General features: G+C 40.1%; 1 protein-coding gene across 6 annotated transcripts in view; it reads left to right on the top strand.

Moving 5' to 3' along the window:
* OCLN (occludin) overlaps window positions 1–9,806 on the top strand; it is a 46,635-nt gene extending 36,829 nt beyond the window's left edge. For all 6 annotated transcript variants that reach the window (XM_032628708.1, XM_032628709.1, XM_032628706.1 and 3 more), the window contains 4 exons: window positions 1,303–1,518; window positions 3,847–4,018; window positions 6,618–6,659; window positions 8,279–9,806. In XM_032628708.1, coding sequence (XP_032484599.1) covers window positions 1,303–1,518; window positions 3,847–4,018; window positions 6,618–6,659; window positions 8,279–8,380 — 532 coding nt within the window. In that variant the 3' untranslated portion in view covers window positions 8,381–9,806. The remainder of the gene's footprint in view (window positions 1–1,302; window positions 1,519–3,846; window positions 4,019–6,617; window positions 6,660–8,278) is intronic.
* The last annotated feature ends 3,247 nt before the right edge of the window (window positions 9,807–13,053 follow it).

Below are 13,053 nucleotides of genomic sequence, written 5' to 3'. Positions count from 1 at the left end.
CTGCATTCTAAAGGTTTTATTTGCCACCTCGAAGCTAAGAAGCATAGTACCTGGCAGAGTGTCTAGGAACTCGTTAATCATTGACTCACAGAGAAAGTCACATTTTCCTTCCTTTAGAAGTAGCATTAACAGAGCACTCAAAACCACGTTAACCTGGATAAATTTAGAAAGAAGAAATAAATACCACCACCACCCCAGCTACCACCCCCGCCTAAAGCTTTAGGAGTCTATAAGAAATTAATAAGTGTGATTAGAAATCTAAGACTTTGGCAACGGTTAGAACCAAGCAGTTTTGGATCACCTAGAAAACAGTCCACCTCGTGGATAAAGCTCAAGATGACAGTTCTGTAAGTTGAAAGCAATAAAAAACGAAATCTGTCAGACTTTTAAATAGTTGACTTGAATAGCAAGGCTGATGTTGGAAAGTCTCAGGTGCCTTGTTTCTCCTCTTGCCCTACTCCAACTCTGCTACAGGGGGAAAGTGCAGCTTTGCATTTCTGTTACTCAGAAGTAGTCTACAGTTGCCACAGCTCTTGGTCTTTTATTCCATGTTAGGCTTCGTTTTTCTGCTTGTGGCAGAAACATTATATGCAATTTAAAAATCTGATGCAATATTAAATAATTGGCGTTACGAAAATAAGTGTAATGTTAACTCTTCCATTTCATTCGTTCTACAGGGCTTCAGGATTAACAGTGCAACTTAAAAAAGTCTTAACAAGCTCTTTCATCCATTACAATATAAAGCTTTTTAGGTTTTTTGTTTTTTTAGTTTAAATTTTCAGTATTTTTCATTTTTCAACATTGTATCTTGAAAAGAGAATTGATACAGAGGAGTCTAAAATTAATATTACCAACAGGTTATCTCTGAGAGTCAGCCTCAGAGATACGTATGATACGTATGTGCATTCCTCTCCCCACTTAGCATTCCATGGAACTAGAAGAACCTGTAGAAGAGAGTCGTGATTGTTATTTTCCTAACAGCCTTTTGTGGAGTAAGTCCCTGGCACGGGTCAGGTCAATAATTCTCTTCCAGATCAGCGTGTTTCCTAAAGTGAAATCTTACATCTATTTTTCGTACAAGGCTTACTAATGAGCTCCCCTTACATCAGAGCCTCAAAGCTGTTCGTGTGCATTAGGGGAGCTGGGCTGGTGCTGGGTTGAGTGCAGGAAGCTGGGGATCTGCCCAGTGCTGGGCAGGTGGCTGGTTGAGTGAATGCGGCCCACGTGTTGCTGCCCTCTGTGGTCTCGGTGCTCTGACAAAGTCTGGTAATGCTCGCGGACAGATGATTCCTGTTTTGTTAGGGTGCCTGAAGTGGCTCAGGAGCTGCCAGTGACTTCACCTGTGGAGGACTTCCGGCAGTCTCATTACAGCAACAGTGGTAACTTGGAGACGCTTTCAAAAAGGGCTCCCTCGAAGGGCAAGGCAGGAAAGTCGAGGAGATCAGAGCAAGACCACTATGAAACAGACTACACGACGGGCGGCGAGTCCTGTGATGAGCTGGAGGAGGACTGGATCAGGTACTGGGGCGCCTCTTGCTGGAACCCCTTGTGCATCTGATGGTTGTACAACCAGGTTTTGGTGGTGTTGCCTCCTCAACTGGGGTGGGTGGTACAACTTCGTTCTTTGCCAACCAGGGCTGGAGACAGTTTCTTGATATTTTTTTTTCCCTTAGTACTCTTTTTTTTTTTTTCCTGGTATGCGGGCCTCTCACTGTTGTGGCCTCTGCCGTTGCGGAGCACAGGCCCCGGACGCGCAGGCTCAGCGGCCATGGCTCATGGGCCCAGCCGCTCCGCGGCATGTGGGATCTTCCCGGACCGGGGCACGAACCCGTGTCCCCTGCATCGACAGGCGGACTCTCAACCACTGTGCTGCCAGGGAAGCCCCCTTAGTACTCTTTTGTAATAAAGATTGACCTGGAGGGAATGTGTTTGGCTAAAAAGCACTTTGGCTTGAAAACCTGTCAACACTTTCAGCGCACCTCCACAAAATGACTGATAAACTTCGCCAGTGCTGTATGCTTTTACCAATAGTCACCCATGCAAGGTTTTTCAAGTAAATGAAATACAAGTATAGAGGAACTTTGTTTTACTAATTATAAAATTCCGGACCAGTGCTATGGCTTTCCTTTGGCATTTACTTTTAAGTTAAGCTTTCACGATGAGACCAAGAGAGTCTTTTAAAAGTTTAATCCAGGGCTCCCCTGGTGGCGCAGTGGTTGAGAGTCTGCCTGCCAGTGCAGGGGACGCGGGTTCGTGCCCCGGTCCGGGAGAAACCCGCATGCCGCGGAGCGGCTGGGCCCGTGGGCCATGGCTGCTGAGCCTGCGCGTCCGGAGCCTGTGCTCCGCAACGGGAGAGGCCACAACAGTGAGAGGCCTGCATACCTCAGAAAAAAAAAAAAGTTTAATCCAGAGGACTTTGGGAAACAGTTTTGTAAACAGTGGAGTTAACAATTTAGTGTCGTGGTTAAGTTACTTTGTGTGTCAGTGGTTTTGTTATAGTCCATCATTGCCAGCTGTACTCGTGTATGACCTATAGCCTTTTTTTGCCCAAGTATTCTGAGGAATGGGACACAAATCAGAAACATTTGCTGTGTGACTTGTGGTTAATCAAAACATTGCTTCTCAAGGTATTAGGAGGGATGGATGGGGCAAGTATAGCTAGAAGTCCCATACTCACTGGTGGCTCTCATATTTCATCTCCCCCTTACCCCTCAAGAGTTTTGGCCTAGTTCAGTCATCTGTCTATAAAATATTTGCCTGTCTTGTATCATGCAAGATTTAAGTGAAAACTTTTAGAAATTCTGAATTCTTGTTTCCCTTTTGAGCAAATCATTTAATTTCTCCTGTCTGTAAAATGAAGATATTTAGACTGTCTTAGATATGACATTTAAAATTCCATATTGCTGTGAAGTTCCTTAGTCCCATGAAACAATTCATAGTATTTCCTCAGTGGATTATGGGTGGTTAATAGCATCACTGTCATATGTAAAGAATAGCTGGCATATTGAGAGATTACAAGTGGTACAGAATTTCAGGGTTTTTTTCATAGTTTACCACATTGCCAGATTATTTTTACAATGAGCATGCATTTTCATACATGTACCTTTTAATGTCTACTTTTACAATCAAAGTGATTTCCATTAAGGAAAAACAAGACACCCATCCCCCGCCTCAACAAAAACAATGCTCAAAACAGTCTGAAAACTGTAGGTGGTAGCAGAAAACAGCCAGCTGCCAGTTAGCTGCTCTGCCGCTGAAGTGCTGAAAATATCCTTTGTGTTCCACAATTCCAGTTTTAACACTTTTAACGTTAAGTATCCATTCTCATGTGGTGTTGTGTATTCAGAATAAATGAGTTCCTAAGACCACCCTGAAATTTCATAAATGATTTTCAACTTATTTCTAAAAATCAGTAGGCATAGTTTTTTTTTTTTAAAAAAAAAACATGAGCAGCAACATAAAAAGCATAATCATTCTTAAAAGAACTCATTTGCATCCCACCTTTCTCTACCCATAAGCAACAAAAACAAAACCAAGGGCTTCCCTGGTGGCACAGTGGTTGAGAGTCCGCCTGCCGATGCAGGGAACACGGGTTTGTGCCCCGGTCCGGGAAGATCCCACATGCCAGGGTGGCTGGGCCCGTGAGCCATGGCCACTGAGCCTGCGCGTCTGGAGCCTGTACTCCGCAACGGGAGAGGCCCGCGTACTGCAAAGAAAAAGAAAAAAAAGAAAACCAAGAGAATGTCATTCTCCACATCCCACCAGCTTATCATCTTTGAGGAAGAAGCACTGGATCTTAGGTCTGCTAAGGATACATAAGTAATCATTTTCTCACTGAATTTTTAGGGAATATCCACCTATCACTTCAGATCAACAAAGACAACTCTACAAGAGGAATTTTGACACTGGCCTGCAGGAATACAAGAGCTTACAAGCAGAACTTGATGAGATCAATAAAGAACTCTCTCGTCTGGATAAAGAACTGGATGACTATAGAGAAGAAAGTGAAGAGTATATGGTAAATTGAAATCTGATAATTATATATTACATAGAATTTTATTCTCATCTATGGAGCTACATTATCCTTTATACTAATATTGATACAGATTTTGCTAGTAGTTATCAAACTAATTTCATTGAAGAGTAATTGAAATCAAGTCTTAGATTAAAGTCTTTCCAAATTGAAAAGTGTACTAACGTAGTTAAGAATTACAAAGCAATGGTCTGTGTACATATTGGTTTGGCCAAAAAGTTCGTTTGGGTTCGTCCATAATACATCCCTTCCTTCTTAAAAGAAAATCGCTACATTAGTTTTTCTATTTATAAACAAAGTTCGCTCCTTCTGTAAAAATTTCAAATAATACAGAACTACATACAGAAAAATAAATTGCCTTAAATTTTGTCACCAAAATATTAGTTGTTAAAATGTCCCCTCTGTGCAGAAGTGCACCTAGACACAATCTTTGATAAAGAATCATAGATTTTACTTATATCCTTCCTGCTTTTTTACTCAATAATAATTTATGGCTCTTTTTTTTTTTTTTCCTTGATCACCTGGCTGGAGTAGTGTTTGTCCATGTAAAGTTACTCATTACTTTTTTTTGTTTTGTTTTGTTTTTGTGGGTTTTTTTGCGAAGCCTACTCATTACTTTTTAACCCCCATCTCCATATTGTGCTCTTTAGAAGGAAGTCACTATGCATAGATCACACTTAAGGACTGGGGAATTATGCTCCAGCAGTATACCTACACAAATTATTTGAAATTTGTCTGCATGGGAAATTTGTCACTTCCTCCCATTTATTTAATCATTTATGTCAGTATAGACTCATGGATATTTGTTTTATACTTTGGGTTATAATCCAACACTACTTAGTTTTGTTGCTTGAATTGTTTTAGTTAGGACCATTGGGAACTCTTTCGGTTGCCTCCTGTGTTTCTTTGAGATATCCCCATCATTGTGAAGGTTTTTCTTTTAAATACTTACTGGCACTGCTTATATCTTCCTTTTTTATTCGATGATAATTTATGGTTATCATTTCATGTCAATAATAAAGATCTACTTACTGAGAAAATATTTTTATGTGTTAAAAAAATAACTCCACAATTTTCAATTTTGTGGTTGTACCATAATTTACTTGAGTGATCCTCTATGAATAGACATTTAGGAATGTCTCCCCACTGCCACACATACACTCTGCCCCTACTAGTAATACACTGGTGAACCTCTCCATCCTTACACACTTACCCACTTATCTGCTAGAACGAATTCCAGAATGTGAAATTGCTGAGTCAGAGGTTAGTACATTTAAACTTTTGTTGCAAAAGTGCCCTCCAGAAAGATTATATCAACTGTATTCCTGCTAGTAACGCTCTAGAGGCTCCTCTGACCCACATTTCACTTCTGAAAAATTACTGACTTGTGTCTTAGATACCAGTATTTAAACTTTTTTTATCACATCATGTATTTGTTGGAACTTCATAGTCCTTTTATGAAATACTGTTTGCTTTTTTTTTTTTTTTTTTTTTTTTTGCGGTACGCGGGCCTCTCACTGCTGTGGCCTCGCCCGTTGAGGAGCACAGACTCCGGACACACAGGCTCAGCGGCCACGACTCACGGGCCCAGCCGCTCGGCGCCATGTGGGATCCTCCTGGACCGGGGCATGAACCCATGTCCCCTGCATCGGCAGGTGGACCCTCAACCACTGCGCCACCAGGAAAGCCCCCCCCTTTGCCATTTTTAATTGGGGTGATCTGCTTTCCAGTTTCGAAGTATTTGCTTCGTATATAGTTTATTGTTTTCTTTTATGGCTTCTCTGTGGTATTGTAAACCTTTCTTAAGGCAGTCAATGCTTATTCATTGTTACTGTGTCCTTGATGTGGAAGTGCTGAGGTTACAAAGACAAATCATGTTTCCACCCTCAAAGAGCTCATATTCAAAGAGAGAAACTGACACCTAAACAACTTTGACAATGGGACTAATGCCATATTTACATTATGTATAGAAAGTACTGCAACTAACTTCTCTGAGAAGGAATAAAGTCTGCTGAAGTCCTGGAGAGTTTAGGGGAGGCTTCACTGAGAGGTAACCAGTACACATTCTCCAGACAGTAGGGGAGGTACATGAGTACAGCTATAAGGGGAACATGACGGAAATCTGGAAGCATTAATGTGCTTAATTTTTTAAAGAATTGCAAATGGTGGACACTGAGACTGGAAAGGTAGGAGACTAGATTAGTAGAGAATTTAATGGAGTGCTCAGACCAGTTTTATAATGGGATATAACCTGCTCAGAGACGTGCTTTATGAAAAAGTTCTCTGGGGTCTACATGCCACGTGGATTGGCATGGGGAGAGATGAGAGGCAGCAGCACAGATAGTTACCTGTCTGTGTGAATGGAATGTGAGAAGTATTTTAATGTCATAAATTTCCTGTCACTGGACTCCTCAGGCCCTCCTACTGACCATAATAGTTTTGAGAACTTTAAGACTTCGTTATTTTAATTCCCTATATTTTTGTCATAAGATGACATTTTTAGCTTCAAAATGTAACATCAGGAGTGTTATTTTTGAAAGAGAAAATGCCCCACTAAACATATTCCTTTGTTTCTCTTTAATAGGCTGCTGCTGATGAATACAACAGACTGAAACAAGTTAAGGGAGTAAGTATCCCAGGTTGTAAGATTCTTTTAGGAAGCACTTATCTATTATGTGCTTTTCATTTAACCTTTAGAATGACTCTGAATACCTTGTCACACATGCACTGATTATAGACAAAAGGCCCTATAATTGCAAGATGAAAACTGTAAGAAGTTGGAACCTTAATTTCAGTTGTTTGCAACTACAACCAGCACTGATGCAAAAAAAAAAAAAAAAAAAATTTGTGTTTTTAGTTTGAAGTATACATACAGAAAAATACACAGATCATAAGTATACAACTTGGTAAATTTTCACAGAGCAACCACACATCTTTGTACCTGGCATCCCGATAAAGAAATACATTTCGTAGTACCCCTTGTATGCTCATCCAATTTTTACACTCACCCCAGAGGTAACCACCATCCTAAGTTCTAACATCATGTATAAGTATTGCGTATTTTGAACTTTATATAAATGGAATCATACAGTATGTAATTTGTGTGTGATTTCTTTTGCTCAGTATTGTTTGTGAGAATCATTCAGATGGTGGCATGAAGCAGTGGTTCATTTTTAAGTGTGTATGTACACAGGCACACATTTGCTAGGTATATACATAGTCATGAAATTGCAAGGTCATTGAGCAAGTGGGGATCCTGCCTTGGGTAGGGACTGTCAACAGCATCCCTGGTTTGTGCCACTTTACATTCCTAACAAGCAGTGTAGATTCCTGTTGCTTCATATCCTTGCCAACACTTGGCATCATCAGTCTTCTTTTTTTTTTTTCTCCTTTGGCCACACAGCGTGGCTTGTGGGATCTTAGTTCCCCAGCAAGGGATCGAACCTGGGCCCTCAGCAATAAAAGCACAGAGTCCCAACCACCCACTGGACTGCCAGGGAATTTTCCCAGCATCATCAGTCTTTATTGCCTTAAAACATTTTTGGTTTTTAAAAGACTTTATATTAATTTTTAAAATTCCAGAATCATTAATTTTTTTGGGCTGTGCTGCGCAGCTTGTGGGATCTTAGTTCCCAGACCAGGGATCAAACCCGGGCCCATGGCAGTGAAAGTGCCGAGTCTTTTTTTTTTTTTTAACATCTTTATTGGGGTATAATTGCTTTACAATGGTGTGTTAATTTCTGCTTTATAACAAAGGAAAGTGCTGAGTCTTAACCACTGGACCACCAGGGAATTCCCAGAACCTCATGAATTTAAATTCAAGAGTTTAAAGACGTACATAGTACAATTTCCTGTCTCACTCCCTATTTACCCCGTTTCTTTATTCTAAGTAACCCCATATCACCAGTTTCTTGTTTTACTGATTTTTACGTTTTTTTTTAATCATGTTTTAACAAAAAAAGGCCGATAAATTTTCTTGGTCACTTTACAAATCGTTAGAAATGAGTGTATCCTTTGTAAAACTCAGGTTAGAAGATATGATTGAGAAAAGAGAATCAGCTGCTCATGTGGTTAGAGATAACTGCCAGGTGCCTTATGCACGTTACTTCATTAAACACTCCCTGCAATTCTATATGACTAATGCTCCCTTTTCGTTGTTCACCTCTGCCTTCCCAGCAGCTAAAACATAACTCGTTTTTAGTTTGTTAAATTTACGCGATTCTTTTTTCTTTCCTCCTTTTTTAGTCTGCAGATTACAAAAGTAAGAGGAATTATTGCAAGCAGTTGAAGAGCAAATTGTCACACATTAAGAAGATGGTTGGAGATTATGATCGACGGAAAACATAGACAGCAGATGCCACATTGTTAGGTTAAGAAGTATCTGACTGACATCTCTGCAATGTTATCAGGAGTCAAAATGACTTTGGACTCTAACCTGGGAGGCCAAATCTTTGTGATCATTACAGAGTTTTGGTAGTTTTAATATCATCAGTATTGAATGATATCATCAGTATATCATCATCATTTTATAAATAGCTTTTGATAATCGACTGGGCTGAACACTCCAAGTAAGGACTTTATGCTTTAAACATTGGTTCTTGTATTAAGAACTTTTGTTTGAGGTTTTTAAAGCTTTAAGGAAGGTCCTGGAGTACACTGTGCTGTGAACTTTCACACCCTAGGCAATCAGGTGTTAATACCTAAGTATGCTCATTGGGTCTTGTAGGGGATAGTTTAATTCTCCCAGAATTCTCCCTTCAGATAACTGTTACTTATAATCATTTATTTTCAAATAAGGAAACTGGGGCCCTGCAATAAAGTCTCTGAAGTGAAACTGCTTGTTGCCTAGCTTGCAGTTTTGGTTAAGTCTGTTTTATGACTCCATTGATAAAGTCCCTGGCCTTTTCCTATTTTAACTACTACGGATACTGAGTCCTACCAGCCTCCATATTGATTTTTTTCTGTGTATAAATGCTTAAGAGCTTTTTATTTCATGTTATCCTGGTAATAAAGATCATGTAAAAGTAACAAATGTGTGAAATTTGAAGATTGTAAATATATGTTTACCTTTTAAAAATCAAAGTTTAAACCTACTGGTTAGAATTTTGTTGCGTATTTTTAAATGCTTTTTGTCTTTTATGGTTTACATGCTTTTTTTAAACCAACTAGCCTTTTCCATTATATCAAAGTATCCAGTTACAATTCAATTGTGACTTGAATTGTATCTTACGGGAATATTCAAGTTTTGTATATATTTTATAATTATTAAAACTGGTGTTTTCTTTCCATAATGTACCTTTTTGATGTCATTAGTGCTGTTAATACTAAGCTATGGAAAACTACACTCAGAAGTTGTATCTGTTACTGTTTTAAACGGTTTTGGGTGCTGTGCTGGCTGGTAGCTTCCTAAATCCTTTGGCTAACAGAAGGCTGATTTGTCTGGAAATGGAATCCAATATCATAAAACACCAAATTATTTCAAATGGTGCCCTTAAATCTCAGCTTTTTTTTTAATTCAGTTTTTTTCTGGTAAAGTAAAATTCGCTGATAATACTGGATATATAGCTAACCAAGTTGATTGTGATTATCCCCTCAGTTTGGAACTCTCATTTAAGTATATTGTTTTTAATATATAAGTCTGAATCATTTTCCAGAGATAAAAATAAGGTTTCCATTATAACGCTGATACAGTTCTTCAAGTTGAAGAAATTCTTAATTTTCTATGTGCTGTTCATACTACAAAAGGTAATAAATAGTTTATGTTTTTCATGTCTTTTGGATTCATACCAAGTGGTAAGGACTCTCTTGAGCAACTTAATTGATTTTTATATGTCTTAAAATTTAAACTGAAGTCAGCACACTTAGTTTATGAAGGCAAGTTTGCCAGTGTTGTGACTGAACAAGGCCATTCAGCTAAATGCAGAAAGTCAAATAGCATGAGTTTGTGCTGTAAAATTGTGCCATAAAATTGAACTTTGAAAGTTAAAAAAAATAATTTTTCAAATGTACTTACATACATTTGATCTCTGAGCCAGGATCAGGGTGGTTCTTTTGGTGGTGGGGGATGGCTTTTTTTTTTTTTTGTCTGTGCCATGCGGCTTGTGGGATCTTAGTTTCCTGACCAGGGATCGAACCCGTGCCCCCTGCAGTGGAAGCGTGGAGTCCTAGCCACTGGACTGCCAGGGAATTCCCCTGGGGGGTTGGCATTAACCTTCGGGACATAACTTTGAAAAACCACTCAGGCAGTTTTCTAGTCTGGAAAATAGAGATTTAGATTAGATTTAAGAGGTCTCTTTCATCTCTGACCTCCTGTGGTTGTGTTTGCATTCTGCTTTCTGCTATTAACCATTGTTCCAAAGATTTTGTTGAAAAAGCATGTGGTTCGGGATTTCCGTGGTGGTGCAGTGGTTAAGAATCCACCTGCCAGTGCAGGGGACACGGATTTGATCCCTGGTCCAGGAAGATACCACATGCCGCGGAGCAACTAAGCCTGTGCGCCACAACTACTGAGCCTGCGCTCTACAGTCCATGAGCCACAACTACTGAGGCCAAGTGCCACAACTACTGAAGCCCATGCACCTAGAGCCTGTGCTCCGTGACAAGAGAAGCCACTGCAATGAGAAACCCATGCACTGCAAAGAAGAGTAGCCCCTGCTCGCTGCAACTAGAGAAAGCCTGCATGCAGCAACGAAGACGCAGTGCAGCCAAATAAATTAATAAATTAAATAAATAAAATAAATATGGCCAGTTATACCTACTTTCCAAAGCCAAATGGTGAAAACAAGCTTTTAAAAGCAAACTGGGTTTTAAAAGTACATGTATCATCCCAATCCCATATGTTTGGTGTGTGCTGGGTACAGCTTTATGGTGTAAATTCTTTTTAGTTTTAGGCAGATAATTCCCTTATGTTTGGCATTGTGATAACTCATAGATAATGAACAAATGCTTGAACAGATAGTATAGAGTTTACATATCAAGTTAAAGATTATCAGATACTCTTATAAGCAATTCTGGAGGGTTTTAATGAGGCTCGAATGATTGAGGTTCCATCTAAAGGTATTGCAATAGGCAAGCTCATCTCTCCCAGTTTGAGAAGTTGTACACTTTGAATTTCGGCTTGATTCCACTGGCTGAGCTGTTTGTGAATTTCCTAACTCTCTGGAATGTGTCCAGCCACCCATGGGCAGAGAACAGATTGTTCCATTCTTCATAGTTGTTGCTTAGTTTTACAAATTGAAACGTTTGACTAGGTTATATCATTTCTTTATTCTACCACTTCGTAAGCAATTAAAATATTGTGTCGGTCATAATAATGGCAAAAGATCACCATGGATTTATGCATTTTTGTTTTGTTTTGCCTTAGTACCATTCCTACTTGACTCAAGATCTGAGACAGATATATTCAGAGGAGAGTAAACTTTACAGTTGGGAAAAGCTTGAATGATTCGGCCTCCAGTCCACAGATATGCTTTAATTTAAATTCATTGGGGAGTCCTCTGTCCTTTTCCTGTTTTTCCACAAAGTCTTCCCAGACAGGTGGATAGTAAACATAAATGAGAAACTTGGGCCTTGGGGTTGTAGCTGTTTGTTCTATAGGTGTGAGTCCTGTCTTGGAACAGAATGGCTAATCAGAACAGAAGGAAAGAAAAGTGGGGGGGTTTCTGGAAGGAAGGGAGGGAGGAAGAGGCGATACTAGGAAGGAAGTAAAAGGAAAAAGGGTGGAGTTTGTGTGTGAGTCCTGTAAAGGAGTCAAAGATGTAGGGGAGGCAAAGATGGAAGCCAACTGGCACTGGGAATCAGCAATGCTAATTTCCCCTCCTCACCTTGCAAAGACAACATCAGAACTAAACAGTGAGACCTTGTCTTCTGGGGAGAAATAAAAGGACCTGGTTATGGAGTTGCGAAGATGTGATGTGCAAGCCCTGTAGGGTAGGTGGAAATAATCCCATCTTATAGATCAGACTTGGGATGTGACTTGCTTCAGGTCACCCAGCTAGTGTGGCAGAGCCTGATTTTTAATCCAGGTCTGTTCTTTCCACTACTGTGCAGGATGGCTTCTGTTTATGTTTTTGAGGGGGAAGAATACATGGAAAGATTTTAGTACCAACAAAACAATATAGGCAACAGAGGGGAAGCGTGCGGTGATGGGGAACCAAAGAGGTTCCAGCAGTTCCTTTCTCCTTTTCCTGGGCATAATCCTTTTCTGAGGCTCTGGGGTGCCTTGCCTCTCCATTTCTCAGGTATGGGAAATGCTAGTAATTCTGTGTGTATTAGCAGATATCTCAAAACAACTTGTTCAAAATTGAACTGATCTTACCAACCCCCCACCCTCTCAGTAATTGCAACTCCAGCCTCTCAGCTGCTCAGCAACAAACTTTGGAGTCATTGATTTTTTTTTTCATAACAAACATCCAGTCTATTGACAAGATTGAGAATCCAGCTGTTTTTCACTAGCTGCACTGCCATACTATGCTAGTCCAAGCCATCATCATCCCTTCAAAGTTCTGACAGTGCTTTGAGACCCGCACTTCTGATTTTAGTTGCCACCACTCACCCCCTGCTTGCCCATACCGTCGCTCAAACACACCAATGTGCTTCCACCCCAGGGGCCTTTGTACTTGCAGCTCCCTTTCCCTGGAGAAATCTTTCCCTAAGTATCAGCACGGTTAACTCCCTCCCTCATTCTCGTCATGGTTCGACTGTCTTCTTGGCATGCGGGATCTTATTTCCCCCATCAGGGGTCGAACCTGTGAACCCTGCAGTGAAAGTCTTAACCACCGGACCACCAGGGAAGTCCCCTGACCACCTATTTTAAACCATACACTTTCCCCCTTCCATGCTTAATTTTTCTCTATGGCACAATCACCATTTGATACAGTATGTTTTTCTTCATAACTGTCATGAGGGCAAGGATTTTTGTCAGTTTTTCATTTCTATTTCCTCAGTGCTTAGAACTGTACCAGGCCCCAAATAGGTGCTCAATAAATATTTGTGTCATTTAGCAGGAGCAGCAGAGCAGT

Source organism: Phocoena sinus, chromosome 3 (assembly GCF_008692025.1).
Source record: "Phocoena sinus isolate mPhoSin1 chromosome 3, mPhoSin1.pri, whole genome shotgun sequence".
NCBI classification, from domain to species: Eukaryota; Metazoa; Chordata; class Mammalia; order Artiodactyla; family Phocoenidae; genus Phocoena; species Phocoena sinus.
This window is presented reverse-complemented; position numbering and strand designations above follow the sequence as displayed.